This window comes from Thunnus albacares, chromosome 11 (genome assembly GCF_914725855.1).
Source record: "Thunnus albacares chromosome 11, fThuAlb1.1, whole genome shotgun sequence".
NCBI classification, from domain to species: Eukaryota; Metazoa; Chordata; class Actinopteri; order Scombriformes; family Scombridae; genus Thunnus; species Thunnus albacares.
Window position 1 is genome coordinate 16,743,863 of NC_058116.1, and position 16,391 is coordinate 16,760,253.

Here is a 16,391-nt window from a genome sequence, read left to right on the forward strand (position 1 = left end):
AGTACTTACTCAGGAATGGAATAACTGAACTCTCACGAGATAACTTCAGCTTCAGTACAAAAATTAAAGTTGGTGACTTCTATGAAGCCAGAGAAGGACCAGAGGTAAATGGTTCTACTTTTTTTTGTTTGTGTTTCTTATTGTTAGGACCTCCCATTACCTTGATGCATCTGCTGTCATAAGTCCCTTCATTATGGTGTAGTCATTATCTAGAATTCATGTTTAGCTTCTTCACTGATGCATGTCGACATTGATTCTGCAAAAAAAAATGCCATTTAATTGTTGATGAAAAGTAAGAAAATATATTCTCTTTCCAATCTACCATTATTGTCATGTGATCTACTGCTACAATAAAAGTGCGATTTGTAAATGATGAATTTCTCAGCTGTTTTAGAAAACATGAGGTTTAAGGGGGTGGTGAGGCTAAATGAAAGTTAAACCCACACTATAAATTCACATACCTGTTCAGTAGACAATTTTGTCAAAGCTTTGCTCTTAAATGAAATAAAATGTACAATAATCAATGTGCATGTTTGTTTCTCTTCCTTTTAATTCAAATGACTAAAGGGTTTACAGTGGTTCCTGCTGCCTGAGGAGGAGATTGCTCCCAGTATCATAGCAATGGACGGGAGGCGCAGCCGTCGAACAAAGTCTGAGCATCAGCCGACAGGTGATGGCGCCGGGGCCAGACCATGGAAGGGTCATCTTCTTAATATTGGTGAACCAAACCTCCAAGATGTCAGTGATGCCAAGCTGCTACGTAAACTGGAGGCTCAAGGTCAGTTCACATCTTTAGAAATGTGTCACCAAATGTGTTTTAAGAGAAAGTCCAGCTTGAAAAACTACAGCTATTAGCTATTTATACTTTATCTGTCATTTCCTCTTTGTGGTTTAGTGCATTTATGTTTATCCTGAGGATAATTGATGTCACTTCGAGATTTCCATCAATTAGGGTTTAATAGCTTTGTAGAGGTTAATAGCAGAATTTATCGAAAATATCAAGGGCGAATGTTTTGGTGCCATTTCCCCAGAATTAAGCTCTAAGGATTTATTTGTAGAATCATACATGGTGAAATCCATCTGAGAAGAGGCAGCAATACAAATTTCTCGATAGTCCAAAATACGATGCAGCCAAAAGACATGATGCATATTGAGCAAGGGACATGGGACATGGAGCTTTGTCTCTCAACTTTGTCTTTTGTTTTTACTATTGCAATCAATGCTGCAACATTATTGCACTCTACTTGGACATAGAACAGTAGGTTGTTGCTGAAAGATATAGGGTTTTTTTTGTCTCATATTTATATTTCATCATGTTGCAGAAATAGCTCGACAGGCAGCACAGATCAAAATGATGAGAAAACTTGAGAAGCAGGCCATGGCGCAAGCAGCCAAGGAGGCAAAGAAGCAACAAGGTAAACAGCTGCTGTCTAGTCAGACGTGCTCTCCTCTCTTACCCAAGATCATATGCTGTGTGTAGGACTCATTTGTTTGTGTCTTCCAGCAATAATGGCTGCTGAGGAGAGAAGGAAGAAGCGGGAGCAGATGAAAATTCTTAAACAGCAAGTAAGGACTTTTCTATGCATGTATTGTTTAATTTTCCATACAGAGACTCATAACTATCTGCAGCTGTTCTGTTCATACTCAAGAGTTTGTGTGCTCCAAGGTGAAAAGGTTTTAAGCACAGTTGAACCGCTTTGAAATTTTACAAGCAAGTTGCTATTCTTCAAAATCCTGCTCCTTCCTCATCGGCATAGAGCTAATGTACTTCCTCACCCCACACCCTACACCCCGCTCACCCCCACCACTCTATAACATGCATGACTTAACAGTTAATTCATTTGATCTTGCCCTCATCCTTTTACCAGGAGAAGATCAAGCGCATTCAGCAAAATCGTATGGAGAAAGAACTCCGTGCACAGCAAATTCTCGAGGTTTGTCCTGAAAGTTATTGCAGAAACATTCTAAAACACTTCCTTTCTGCTGTTGATAGGATTTTTTAAAAAAAACGACCAAAGGCTATTCCTAAATTATGTGGTCCCGTTTTTAGTTACATCTGCTGAGTACATGTGACTAATGCTTAATTGGTTTTTTGCAAAAGTGCCATTGAATATGAAAATCTCCTCAGACCATGATGGAGCTTAATACAAAATACAGTATTTCATTAAGTAAGAGGTGGCTGCGAGTTTACCATGGCTAGGTGAAATACCTATTTTGCATTCACCCAATAATGGAAGCTGTGAAGTATTTTAGCTTTTATAAATCAAATTTCAGTTGACACGCTTGGCAAGCGGCTCTTAACAGGATTTCATTGCAGCTATAATTACTGATAGAAATGTTGCTTAATTTATTCTCACTGCCTGCTGGTGTTTCATAATAACTACAGCCATTTTGTCTTTCGGTGTTAATGGGAGGAAATAATTATCTCATTGCTCAAGATTTCAGTATGGTAGATTTGACGTTATCAGTAAGCCACTGGCTCTATTCAGCTTTGTGTGGAATGTTTTCTATTGACAGCATTGGAAAATGCGTAACAAACTTGTATGTAATAATAAGTACAACATTTAATTAATATTTCTTTTACAAACCAGATTTATATGTATTTTATACATTTGAGATCATTTTCTAGTCCTTTATTAATTTCATGTAATGATTGTGACTAAGAAAACTATCCCAGCTAATTTTCATTAATCCAGTATTGCTGCCACAATAAATTGTTTATTCAGTCAAAGCTTTTCTGTTGTGTATACTGCATGTGTTTTGAATTAGTCTATCATTTTCCTCTGTTGCATGACCTTAAAATCTGTTTTGCATACACAGGCAAAAAGAAAGAGAAAAGAGGAAGCAGCTAATGCCAAAATATTGGAGGCTGAGAAACGAAATAAAGTAAGATGATGAGAACAAACTGTGATTGTTGAGGCCACTGTTGCTTTCACTCTCAAACTGCCATAAGACATAATTACTGTAAGAACAGCCTGTTGCCTTGTTCAGCTGCAATCGGTGTCCCTTACAATACGCACCTGACTCTGAGCCTTCTCTTTTCCCCAGCTTGTCTGCAGTGTAATATTCTCGCTGCAGTGTAATGCTTCTCAGTGCAAAGGAGATTTTCCTTGTTTTAGTGAATGACTGTGATAAAAGACGGTGGATCACCTCCCTGCACTCTACATGTATCTGTCAAATGATGGCATTTCCAATTTCACAATACCTCAACCAGCCACGTTTAGAGGCCTTAAGCAGGGTGTTGTTGAATTAGATGAGAAGGCCAGCCATTTGTGTCCATCTTTTAGGAAATTATGTACATTTGTGTGTATATGATGTGATTTCTTATTAAGTTCATCATTATTTTAAAAGGAGAAAGAGATGCGAAGACTGCAAGCGGTTATACTGAAGCACCAGGTAGGTAATTTGATCCACATGGTGCTCTAACCAGTCATCATTTGCAGCAGCTGAAATGAATATGTTTTTTCCTGTCAACTTATGCTTTGGGGTTCTTGGGTTTTATTTTGGCTTACTATACACATTGGAGGTTGGAAGGTTCTTGCATTGATTTTCATGTCTGATTTTCTATTTCTTAATACTTTGCCAACTCTTTCTACCAGGAGTTGGAGAGGCATAGACTAGATATGGTATGGGTATGTTTGTTTCTGTACATCTAACAACATATTGTGAATGTGTTGTGATAAATGGTTGCCATCATAGCAATGCGTAAAGTGTATCATTGGCTGCAGTCATACTACATCCCTCTGCATGGCTTTTCCAGAACGGTGCACTGCATATGTCTGCGCTATTTGTCTCTCAGTGAAACCACATCCATTATCTGCCCAGTACGATCAAAAATGCCTTGACTCTGCAGAAATTATACCAGGATGCAAAGCACTCTGATAGCCTGAAAGAACACTATCAATTACATTGTTTCTGTTTTAGATTGATTAAATTTAGGTGCTCAAAATCGTTTTACTCCACAGGATGTGAGCCAATGTTTCTAATCCATTTTATCATCTGAAAGTCAATATACAGTTTGTATTCTTGCCTGTGATTTACACCATAATTAAAGAAAACAAAATCCTTGTTTTATAATTTATTAATGATCCTCATTATAGATTTAAATCTTTTATCATTATATTACAATCAGGCCATTTTTTTCTTACCAAGTATATCTAAACTGTAAGGGAGGGTATGATAGCTGGACTCATTAGTTTTATTTTCATATTAATTAAAGCACAGTTAAAATATAGAATGCAATTTCCAGGAAGTCTTGATAGTTTCATATGACGCTATTTTCATCAGTTGTCATTTTTTAATTTTAATTTCAGTCAGTGGTTTGCTTGTTGCTGCTGCATATAGTTCTAAAACTCTCAGCCTGCACCGGCTTTCCGTCCACCACTTGTCAATGTGCTCAAATTAGTAATGTCTCTTTCTAATCTTAAGCTTATGCTGTGTGTGTATGTATCACTACCCTCATTTTGCTTTTTGTTCATCATTGTCTTCCTTTTGCTTTAAATATCGTGTATGTCTTTGCACTTTAACTGCAGTTAAAATGCAGAGACATGTGTGTGATTATTATGACAAATGGTGATCCACTTTATGTTTCCTCTTCTATTGTGCATGTCGATGCTGTGTTACATCTATGGCCAATTTCCTCTTTAAAAAATAGAAACTGTGAATAGAATAAAAACCTGTGTTTGTTCTGCCAGGAGAGGGAAAGACGCAGGCAGCACATGATGCTCATGAAGGCTGTGGAGGCCCGTAAGAAGGCAGAGGTAGGTAACTGCTGACTTACTTATATCTCCTCCTGTCCTCCATTATTTTTACTGTTTTTGTCCCATAGCAATTTCATGTAAAAGTGTAGTAGTCTGCAGTAATGGGACATAATATAAAGTATGTGTATAGTGTAATGCAGTACACTACATGCACCATCCTTGTCAAATAATGTAAAGTATTTTGTTTATGCAGCTCTTTTTTTTAATGAAACACAGTGGTAATTGAGGCCATAGTTTGTTGCTTTATATTATGTCCGCCCCCTATCGAAGGAGTGTCATATATGTGCCCAAGCAATACTGAACACAATGGTCAGCAGCAGTATCGATAATATACACTTGTGATAAGTCTTTAACTTGGCTCGTAGGAGAAGGAGCGTCTGAAGAAAGAGAAGAAGGATGAGAAACGGTTAAACAAGGAAAGGAAACTGGAGCTCAAAAGGTTGGAACTGGAAAAGGCGAAGGAGCTGAAGAAACCAAATGAAGACATGTGTTTAGCAGATCATAAGGTATTCACAAGCAGTGGAGCTGTTGGCAGATGAACATGAGAGTCCATGTATGTCACCGTGGATGGTCTCCATCTGTGGAGTGGATGTGTGTATGGAAAGATTAGATTTTCCACTAGCCCTGGGATTTTTGGACATGGAAATCAACTAGTATAATCACTGTAGGAACTATAGGCATGAAGATTAGATTTGCTTTTGACAAATTAATGGTTTCATTGTTTCACTATCAGATCTACCAAAATAGGTGCTTAATATCACTGAAAGCATCTGGAATTGATTAAACAGAAAGCAGGTCAAAATACTGCCACCAAGTGGCTACAGATGTCATAACACCAACCAAAGTATTATCGATCTAATACCTGTAATCAAAGAATTTTGGGAAATAAGACTTAAACTAGTCTGAAACAAGTAACACATGCACTCTAAGAAATGCTGGAAACTGCATTTAACTTCCTTTTGAATAGAAATTAAACACATCTTTCACACAGTTCTCTGTAAGCCTGATAAAAATATTTAAAATTATAAAACATTTGATCATGTTTTTGGACTGTCTTACAACCAGTATAGCATCTATTTCTTTGGCATTCTTGGTGTACAGCCACTAGATACAAACTGTTGAGAGATGATAAATATATTTTATTGTTTAAATCGTGTTTGTTCTTCCTTCCAGCCACTTCCAGAGTTGTCCTGTATCCCTGGCTTGGTCTTGCCAGGAAGCACCTTCTCAGACTGCCTGATGGTGTTGCAGTTTCTGCGCAGCTTTGGAAAGGTCCTGGGTTTGGACATAAATTCAAACTTGCTCAATCTAAGTGACCTTCAAGAGGGGTTGCTCAACATTGGAGACAGTACTGGCAAGGTGCAGGACCTGCTGGTGAGCTTGCTCTCTGCAGCCGTGTGTGATCCTGGTATACCTGCAGGTCACAAGGTAAGAGTCTGTCATTGAAACTGCAGTATTTGTCCAGTAGAATTGGTGAAGTGCAGATGGTTGCTGTACTGTGATATACAGATGTGCATACATGTAGAAAAACAAGCATTAAGCTGCTACTGTGCCAGAAAAAGGCATTGTTCCCAGTTCAAATCTGACAGGGGACCTTTGTTGCACCTCTCTCCCTCCCTTATTTCTGGTCATCTCTCCACTATCTCTAGAAAAAGCTAATTAATTTCAGTTGCTGCTTTCACTGCTTCTTCTGCAGAACTGTTTTCTACTGCTTTAGTCAACAGAAGGCGTGTTTGCTTTTAGAAGTTGCAAATTTCTTGAAAGTAGATCTTTGTGTTATTTGAGATATTTTCGAAATAACTGATAGCAGTGACAATATAAGATGATACATAGTCTCTGCAGGGAATGTCGACAGTGGCTGCCCTTGTAACAGCATGAACCCAATTTTGTTTCTTTACTAAAGTACACTCTGTGGACTGTTTATGTTCCCAGCTAAACAGTTGGAAAACACATGGTTTTATCAGTACTTTGGCTCTGTGCAACTAAATGACAAGGCTTATCTATTTTGGAGGATATCACTGTTGGAAAGTTTAAGTAATTTTATCCCGTCCCCCAAGGCCATTTCCCCATGCTGTCCTGTAGGGTGTAATCATGCTTTTACGTGATTTTACATACTTTTCCTCATAATAAATGCTGTCTCAGGCTCCCACATTGAGGGAGATGTTTGCACAATGACATGGGATAGAAGGCTATATTACAATGCTATATTATCTTGACATCTACCGTATGTTTCATAGTATTCTGCACAACCTTGATACCTTCCAGAGACAGCCCAGAGATCACTTAAGCACTTACCAGTAGGAGATTATTGTGTGTCTTTTAACCAGACTTACTCTTATCTCTTCATCATTCTCCTGAGTACATACAAAGAAATTATGGATTAAAATTAGTTGGTAAAAATAAAAAGTTTTGTGTGTTTGCTAAACATTGTGACTAAACTCTAGTCTTGAAACACTCTTTCTGTTAGAGTAAGACTGCCTTGGGGGATCACCTGACTAATGTGGGGATAAACCGAGACAACGTATCTGAGATCCTGCAGATCTACATGGAGGGTCACTGTGAGCAGACAGAGATGGCTGCTCTGGCCCTCAGCCTCAGGACCAAAGCTTTTCAGGCCCACAACCCGTCACAAAAGGCCTCCATGCTTGCATTCCTGGTTAATGAGCTGTGCTGCAGTAAGGCAGTAATCAGGTGAGGATCCTGCCTCCCTCTGACACTCATGCTGTGTTTGATTTTGCCATTTGACAAATAAACCCATTTCTCAATTTTGTAAGGCAGTCATGTTAATGGATTATTCATATTAAAAATAACTGTCATTAAAAAAATCATGGTCATTTTAAGGTTTTGATATGTGTGTCAAATAAATCATTGTGAAAACGATTCAGTTCAGACTATAACCAAGAGTTCCTTATGTGCATGAAGCAAATAAATTGATCTCTGTAGCTGAGAGTGAAAAGTATTGGCTTGTTTTATTCATGGGGGCTTAAGTTTTAACAGAATAACGAAAGTGTCAAAAGGAATATGGCAAATTGTGGTCTCATGGACAGTTTCACAAGGTTGCATCAAACTATGTATCATCAATTTTTTATTTGTACTGGTAACACTTTGAAACACATCTGGTGCACATTGCAGTGTGGTGCAAATGCCTCATGTTCTTTTTATGAAACAAAAAGGGCACTGAAACATGAGCTCTAATGTTGTCTGATACTTTACAGTGAAATCGACAAACACATAGATCACATGACCAACCTAAGGAAGGATAAGTGGGTTGTCGAGGGGAAGCTTCGCAAGTGAGTATATGAGTCCACTAAAATGTAATTAAAAGGCTCTGTGCATACACTTGGAATACTACTAAGTGCCCATGAATTACCACTTTATAAGCTGACTTTGATTTCTCCTCTGTCCATTTTTGTCTTTAAAGACTAAGGAGCATTCATGCCAAGAAGACGGGGAAGAGAGACATCAGTGTGGGGGGAGAGGACAGCCACGCTTCGGCCATCCCCACTGCCAGAAACAAATGCAAGAGGAAAGAAGGGGACAGTGAGGAAGAGGACGATGAGGACGATGAGAGTGAGGACCAAGGAGATGACGACGATGAGGAAGAGGAAGAATCAGGAGGAAAGAAAGGAAGGAAAGCAGAAATATGTGAAGAGGAGGTCAGTGACAACAAAATACTTGTGGCCAGCAGCTAAATCAGTGTTTGTTGAAGTAAATGTCAGCCGGTCCACAGGCCTCACACTAATGAGATCTTTTCATCTAGGACAACAGTGTGCACTCAGCCAGCGTGGAGGAGCTGGAAAAACAGATTGAGAAAACATACAAGGTGAAGGACTGTATTATCATTAAACCGCTTATTTTACAGCCCTGTGTATAGAAGTTAGAAACTGGCTGTATTTTCACCATTTTGTTATATTTGTCATAAAAAAGTACATTTAACTTTTAGATATTGGGAGGGGGATGTCCAAAGAAAATATTAATAATGCTGGGGATGGTCTAGCTTTTTTATACAATTTAAAAGATTCAGCACCTCTGCCCACCCTAATAACTCGTACTGTCCCTAATTTAAATGCACCAAGACAGGATTTTGGGCCGTATCAGCTCATGTATCAATTAAATACATCATAGTTCAACTGTATGGTAAATATGATATATAATAATATGATATAAATGTAGTATAAATAAATGTAATGTACTTTCTGTCTCTTTAGCAACAGAGTCAGATCAGACAGAAGCTGTTCAACTCATCTCACTCACTGCGCTCCATGATGATCGGACAAGACCGCTATAAGAGACGTTACTGGGTCCTTCCGCAGTGTGGCGGCATCTTTGTTGAAGGCGTGGAGAGCGGTGAAGGTGCAAACCCAAACTTTGACTCGATTTTATTTACTTTTTTTTCTTTGTTTACCATGTACAGGTTAAAAAATGAGTTGTAATGTTGTTCTTTTGTGCACTGTTGCTGTGCTCAGGTTATGAAGAGGAGAAAGACAAGAAAATACAGATGACTGCTCAGGTTATCAGGGTAAAAGAGGAGCAGCTGGAGGAAGTGAAGAAGCCAGTGGTCTCCAGCCAAGCACAGGGCAAAGACAGGGATACAGCCACACCAGAGAACCAGCAGGACAAAGACAGCCTCAACCTCTTCCTTCAGAAACCTGGATCCTTCTCTAAGCTCAGCAAACTCCTTGAAATTTCCAAAATGGCTCAAGACTCAGACATGAATTCTCAGAACAGTCATTCTGCCCCTACCACTACCACTGCATATTATCCCTCACATCCCATCTCTCAGTCAGCCACTACTCAGCAGGGGCTGATGGATAAAACAGATACTTCAGTACCATTTCTGCACAAAAGCACTCTCTGTATGATCGGCAGCCCTCAGTCTATCCTTCATGACGACCATCTCTCCAAGATGCTGACGGAAAAAAGCAACCAGTGGTTTAGCCTCCTGCCTCGTTCTCCTTGCGATGAGTCCTCGGTCACCTCTGGCTCCAGCCCTCCAGCCTCTTCCTCTCCCCCACAGACTATCAGCACCAAATCCCCCTCCTCCCTCTCTCCTAATCCCTTATCTACAGCCAGCTCCAGCACTCCTGCTGGGATCGATAACATGCAATTGTCTGTCCTTCAGGTTGGTGGATAACAATGATGTTTTCATCTCAGTCACAGTTACTTTGGATCACACTTAGCTTTTTTTAGAATATGTTATAAATGTTAGTGTGTATTGCTTGATCTTTTTCATATATTGCAAACACGTAACTAACTTTTAGCTTTGTTATGCATGTAGTAATAGAATAAATTTATTGTCTGCTCATAATTCAGTGTTGTGTATTCTTCCTCTCAGCAAGTAAAGTCTGGCATTCATCAAGGCAGACTGACACAGTGTGACATGTCCAGCGCAGCAATGAGTCCCAGCCTGCCCTTCCCTGGCATATCTCTACCCCCCATGCTGGATTTGGCCTCACAGCATGCAGAGGGTAATGGGAACAGAGTCCTCTTCCTGGCGAATAACAACTCTGTCAACAAGAGCGGGACCCCAGAGGCTCCAAGTGACAAGCCCTCTTGTGCCTCATTCCCTGCTGCGGAGGTGGCTAAGACCCAGGACTACCCTTGTCCTCAGCCTATCCCCGAGGGTAAGACCGGCACAGTGCCAGTACACACAAGTGAAATATGCTGGACTAAAAACATTCATTGCCCAAACAGTCCTGGGATACATGCTGTGATGACTGTCACTCACTCATACAACTTCCCTATGTTGCTAAAATTAAACAAATAACGCGTGACAGTTTAAATGTGCATGAAGTGTAAATTTGGGAATGTGTGTGTTGGCAGAGATGCTGCGCGGCTGGTGGAGGCTGTCAGACATGGAGGAACTACGCAGCCTGGTCAAGGCCCTTCATAGTCGAGGCGTCAGAGAGAGGGTCTTGCAGAAGCAGATCCAAAAACATATGGAGTATATGACCCACCTCTGTGCCAGCAGCAAAGATGGTGAGTCTACATTTCCTCTACTCTCTTAAAGTCAGGATGCAGTGATGTAGATAAATAAAAGTATTATTATTTGACCTTTTGTGACATGGTACATGGTCACCTTGCATTGAATACAATAAGATTGCTTTCTAATGTTAGTTTGCTGTATAATTTTTGTTTGTATCTGTGGTGACAGCGATTGATGTGGCAGAGCTGGAAAAGCAGGAGGTGAGTGCGGAGACAGTTGAGAGCTGGTGTGTTGAGGAGCAGGCCATGGAGGTGGACATCAGTCTGCTGCAGCAGGTCGAGAATCTGGAGAGGAAAGTCATCTCTGCCAGCCTGCAGGTCAAGGTATAAGCATCGTGTTCTTTCATCTACTTACAAAAGATAATTCAGAAAATAAACCACTAATGAATAAATAAGATATAATGACTCAGTGGTTAGTATTGTCACCTCTCAAAAAAAGATCCTACTTTGTATTTTAGCCACAGCTCTTGTCTGTGTGGAGTCTACATGCTCCCGCAGTGAAAATGCTGGATTTCTATGACATTATGTCGAGATGGTCATATTTTACTGCTGTCTCCCTTAAGGGCTGGATGCATCCTGAGCTGCAGTCAGAGAGGGAGGATCTGGTCTATCATGAGCACAAGCCCTTCTCTTCCTCGACTACTGAGAACAGGAGCCAGAGAGAAACCAGCCAGGAGGAACTCCCTGGCTCTGTGGTGCGGCACCCCAACAACCCCCTTGACATAGCAGTAACCAGGCTGGCAGAGCTGGAGAGGAACATCGAGCGAAGGTACCTAAAGAGCCCCTTAAGTACAACCTTTCAGATCACACTTGATAATGTCACTGTGCCTGCTCATACACTAGTGTTTGGTAAGGATGGTGAAAGAGGGTCCCTCCCACACTAGACCCTTAACCTCACTGTATGCTGCTTCTGTTCAACAAGAGTCCGTTCAGTTAAACAGCAGCAGCATTTTGTCCCCATTTTTTCACTGGTTGATGTTAGTCATTAGTTGTTATCGTTCAGTGTAATATTGTTACTGACTGTACTTGTGATTACTGTATGGTTATGCTGCAGTCTGACTTTCTGTGATCTCAAAGCAGCAGTGAGGAGGAGGTGTCTCCTGGGATGAGGTTGTGGCATAAAGCTCTCAGTGAAGTCCGCAGCTCAGCTCAGCTGTCACTTTGCATTCAGCAGCTGCAGAAATCCATTGCCTGGGAGCGATCCATCATGAAGGCGGTTAGTGTCAACTGTTTTCTCTCTTTCTGTTCATGATCATAAACTTGTTTATATATTCAACAGTTTAATCATACATAAATATTGATACCAATTTAAAGCTCACACTAAAAATACAAAGAAGATCAAGCTATGCTTTTTGGCTGCATGGCTTTTCATTTCATTTAATCCAAACTACTATATGAATTGATGTTGTTTTTTTTTATCTTATAATTTAAAAGGATACATAAGTCTCTTACACATAATCTTATAAAACAATCAAGTGTGTCACAATAGATCTAAAAAGCTTGTCTTCCTTAAAGGGAGGTAAAATGAAGTAAATGTTTGTTTTCAGCATCAATACATCATCACCAGGCAACAACCCTATCAGATAATTGCACAATCAGTAATAAATCAATGTTAATTCGGTATGCCTGGTTGCACAGTATTGCATGAATCACAACATTTTATAGTGGTGACCTTATACTATATCTATATCTTTGAATTTGTAATTACATATATTTTGGTGTGTTTCCAGCACTGTCAGCTATGTCAAAAGGGGGATAATGAGGGACTGCTCTTACTTTGTGATGGCTGTGACAAAGGCTGCCACACTTACTGCCACAAACCCAAGATCACCACAGTTCCTGACGGCGACTGGTTTTGTCCCACTTGTGTAGCAAAGGTACACCAGCATGCCCTGAGTGATTAATGACAGAGCTGAGACCCTTTTCATTAGTCCACTATTACTGTAGATCTGAGAGGCCTCACCTCCTGTAATTATCAAATGATAACATAGCTGTATCGCATACCCACTTATAAATATGGCAGGTTTTGTGTGACTCTACACCAGTCTTCTCTGTGCTCTGTCATTCAGGAGAGTGGTCAATCTCCCCGGAGTAGGAAGCAACAGAGCCGAACAGCTGGAGGAGGGAAGAAAGGCAGTGAGGTAAAACAAAATAGTAAGCCATCTGTGGCAGGAGAGCTCATCAAAGAAGAGGCTGCCAGCAGCAGCAGTGGTGTGCCAAGGAAAGGTACCAAGGAGTTCAGAAAGAGGAAAGGAGACGACAGCCCATCCAGCACCCAGGCCAAGCATGATAGCCCTGTCTCCTGTGCAAAAAAAGCCAAAACAGCCAAAGACAACAGTGTAAATGAGCTGGCGATGTGCCGGTAGGTATGACCACATACTACAAACGAGATGCACAGGACGTAGCAGCATTTACCTTAGTTCATCTCATTGTTAAAAGAATGTTGTTATTCTCCTGAGGTATACAGCATGAGGTTTTAGATGAGTTCCTCTGCTGTACAGTAGACTCATCAATGTGCAGTCACGAATCATTTTAATCAATCTTTATTTACATGGTGTATTTTATACAGTGGCTGTAGCCCATGTGCTGCACATGACCGAAAGATAATGCGACAAAGACAAAAGCTAACAAACAGAGGTGAGCAAAGGCGCAAAAGAGCAAAACAACAAATAAAATAATGAAGCAACTATAGATAAATAAAACACCAAATGACAAGGCACCTTAAGTAAAAGCCAGGCTAAAAAGATGTGTCTTAAGGTTTCTTTTAAAAATGTCCACAGAGGTGGAGTCCCACATATCCTCAGGCAGATTGTTCTAGAGACTAGGGCCACAGTGGCTAAAACTGTCTCCCCATGTGTTTTTGTTGAAATCCTTGGAACAACTAGGAGGCCAGCTGCAGAGGATCTGAAGGATCTGCTAAGTACATATCTAAAAAGCATGTCTGAGCAATAGGCTGCTTCCAGGACATTCAGTGATTTAAAAACTAGTAAGAAATGCAAAGACTTTTAAAAAGTTGTTATATGTGCCCTCTGTCTGGTCTTAATCAGCACTCGGGCTGCTGCACTCTGAAGTTGTCAACAGCATTTTAAGGTAGACCAAACAAGAGAACATTGCAATAGTCAAACCTAGAGGTTATAAAAGCATGCATTATTTTTTCTGTGTCAGCCTGAGAGAGAAATGGTCCAACCTTAACAATGTTATTAAGATAATAAAAGAACACTTTCATGACATTTCTAATGTGGGCTTCAAAAACTGAGGTCAAAATCAAAGATACCCCAAGGTTTTTGACCTGGTCCTTGGTATGAAGGGCTAGTGACTGACAGACAGTAGCTCTCTCTGAGCTTTTGCCCCAAATATTATGATCTCTGTTTTGTCTTAATTCAGCTGTAGGAAGATGTATGACGTCCATACATTTATTTCATATATACTGTACATTGCACTAACCTATCAATGGGACTAAGATCATCTGGAGACACAGATAGTATAGTTGGGTGTCATCTGCGTAGCTATGAGACTCAATTTTATGCTTTCTGATGACATCGCCAACGGGTAGCATATAGAAGCTGAAGAGGACTGGACCTAGACTGTAGAAAAAATAATGGACATAGCCACAACGTGACCCTAACGCTAGCTTCTAGCTAGGTTAGCGAGGTGCATTTACAGTCTTTGGTTAACTGTGATAATGCTAATGCTCATTTTTGCTAGCAAAAAACAGGATTAAAACCATTAAAACAAATGTACTTACTGGAAAAAAATGAACATCTGACTCCTTAGAGCATCTTTTAGTGCAACCAAACACCGAACAAGATGAACTTTCACGAACTGAAAACACATTGAAATAGCGACGGCTACGCCTGTACTCTGTGAATCTGGGGTTATGCCATGGTTACGTTACCTAACCAGCGTTGTCACCATGGTAGCAACTTGCCTGTGATGGCACCCACCTGTCACTCAAAGCGGCCACTATCTCATTATGCATAACTTTAAGCCTTAATAAAATTTAAACAGGTGAGTTATATAAAAATTCATTCCCTGTACAGTCATGAATGGGGAAATTAGCTATAGAGACCAAAACCGTTTTTGTATGAGGCTGTAAATATGTTTATTTCTTCTGTAAAGTTGGGTATTTTAACATGGGAGTCTATGGCGATTGATTTGTTTTTGGAGCCAGCCTCAAGTGGCCATTTGAGGAACTCCAGTTTTTGGCAATTCCTCGTTGGCTTCATTTTTCAGCCCCAGAAGTTGCTGCTTGGACTGGACCTAAAATAGAACCATGCTGGACGCCACACATTATGTCTGTTTTCTCTGAGTAGTAGTCACCCAGGGAAACAAAAAACTCCCAGCCAGTTGAATATGATCTAAACCGACTTAGAACCATTCATGAGACCAAGTCTCACCAAGTTTTCAAGTCTGTGCAGTAGGATTTCATGGTCAACGGTATCAAGGGCCACACTAAGATCTAGGAGAACCAGGACTGAAAGCTTATTTGAATCTGTGTTCATTATATCGTTCAACACTTAAACCATTGCAGCCTCTGCGCTGTGATGGGCTCTGAGATGCGACTGAAAAGTCTGAAAGATATTGTCATTTTTAATGAAAGTATTTATCTGTTAAAGTACAACTCTGTCTAAAATCTTACCTAAGAAAGGAAGGTTTGATATGAGTCGGTAGATACTAAGAACTGAAGAATCTATATTAAAATCAATCAATCTATATTATTAAATGCATCAGGGAAGATGTCTGTGAACAAAGAGTAGTTTTACTATAGTTAATAATTCCTCAGACAGGCAGTTAAAAACTTACCCCGTTTTAAAAAACGGGGTAAGTCTTGACCCCATACTTGACCCCATACCCCATACTGTCTTGACCCCATACTTACCCCGTTTTAAAAAACGGGGTAAGTATGGGGTCAAGACAGCACATAGAGGGTTTTTACCTCAGAGACCACCTTTCTAATCAGCTCTGCAAAGTATATTGTCAGTGCTTAGTGCTTTCTAAAACATTATCCGACCTTGTCTGATTAATATTCATTCTAATTGTTGTCATCTCTGAAGTAGGCTGAAAATTCGCTTCACTTAGTATTTGAGAGAAAATCACTGGTGCATGTAGAAGTGGGATTTATCAGGCTGTCAGTGGTTGTAAAAAGGATTGTTTTGGTTCTTATTCATGAGTTCAGAGAAGTGAGCGTGTCTGGCATTTCTCAGCACCTTATTATATTCTGAAAGGTGACCACGGAGTTTATTTTTCCTCCATCTGTGCTTGGTTTAGTTTTTTTACTGTGTCATTTCATGTTATACTGAATCCTGAATGTTGGACTGGTGAAGGTACCTTGAAATTAAGTGAAATTATATTTTTTGCAGTGCAAAGTGCTAACCTTTGTTTGCCGCTTATTCTCTCCAGAGTGCTGCTGGCTGAGCTGGAGGCTCATCAGGACGCCTGGCCTTTCCTCACGCCGGTCAACCTCAAAGCTGTCCCCGGATACAGGAAGGTCATCAAGAGGCCCATGGACTTCTCCACCATCAGGGAAAAGCTCACCAACAACCAGTATGTGTTTTTTCAGTTTAGTGTTGGCATGTAAAAACATTCTTTTAACGTGTATATATTTTATGCTATTTCATTATTTTAGTTGTTTTAATTTGGATAATG

The 16,391-nt window shown here is 40.2% G+C and overlaps 1 protein-coding gene across 7 annotated transcripts in view; it reads left to right on the forward strand.

Moving 5' to 3' along the window:
- LOC122992175 (bromodomain adjacent to zinc finger domain protein 2B) overlaps nucleotides 1-16,391 on the forward strand; it is a 62,633-nt gene that overhangs the window by 44,993 nt on the left and 1,249 nt on the right. For 3 of the 7 annotated variants that reach the window (XM_044365847.1, XM_044365844.1, XM_044365845.1), the window contains exons 13-37: nucleotides 3-104; nucleotides 568-778; nucleotides 1,323-1,415; nucleotides 1,505-1,566; nucleotides 1,869-1,934; nucleotides 2,821-2,886; nucleotides 3,352-3,396; nucleotides 3,600-3,626; nucleotides 4,695-4,760; nucleotides 5,126-5,266; nucleotides 5,934-6,188; nucleotides 7,228-7,451; nucleotides 7,976-8,050; nucleotides 8,182-8,416; nucleotides 8,521-8,583; nucleotides 8,969-9,113; nucleotides 9,227-9,882; nucleotides 10,096-10,384; nucleotides 10,584-10,739; nucleotides 10,915-11,069; nucleotides 11,309-11,514; nucleotides 11,823-11,961; nucleotides 12,476-12,622; nucleotides 12,815-13,107; nucleotides 16,146-16,289. In XM_044365847.1, coding sequence (XP_044221782.1) covers nucleotides 3-104; nucleotides 568-778; nucleotides 1,323-1,415; nucleotides 1,505-1,566; nucleotides 1,869-1,934; nucleotides 2,821-2,886; nucleotides 3,352-3,396; nucleotides 3,600-3,626; nucleotides 4,695-4,760; nucleotides 5,126-5,266; nucleotides 5,934-6,188; nucleotides 7,228-7,451; nucleotides 7,976-8,050; nucleotides 8,182-8,416; nucleotides 8,521-8,583; nucleotides 8,969-9,113; nucleotides 9,227-9,882; nucleotides 10,096-10,384; nucleotides 10,584-10,739; nucleotides 10,915-11,069; nucleotides 11,309-11,514; nucleotides 11,823-11,961; nucleotides 12,476-12,622; nucleotides 12,815-13,107; nucleotides 16,146-16,289 — 4,061 coding nt within the window. The remainder of the gene's footprint in view (nucleotides 1-2; nucleotides 105-567; nucleotides 779-1,322; nucleotides 1,416-1,504; nucleotides 1,567-1,868; nucleotides 1,935-2,820; nucleotides 2,887-3,351; nucleotides 3,397-3,599; nucleotides 3,627-4,694; nucleotides 4,761-5,125; nucleotides 5,267-5,933; nucleotides 6,189-7,227; nucleotides 7,452-7,975; nucleotides 8,051-8,181; nucleotides 8,417-8,520; nucleotides 8,584-8,968; nucleotides 9,114-9,226; nucleotides 9,883-10,095; nucleotides 10,385-10,583; nucleotides 10,740-10,914; nucleotides 11,070-11,308; nucleotides 11,515-11,822; nucleotides 11,962-12,475; nucleotides 12,623-12,814; nucleotides 13,108-16,145; nucleotides 16,290-16,391) is intronic. The other 4 variants (XM_044365846.1, XM_044365848.1, XM_044365850.1 and 1 more) reach the window with 4 other exon arrangements.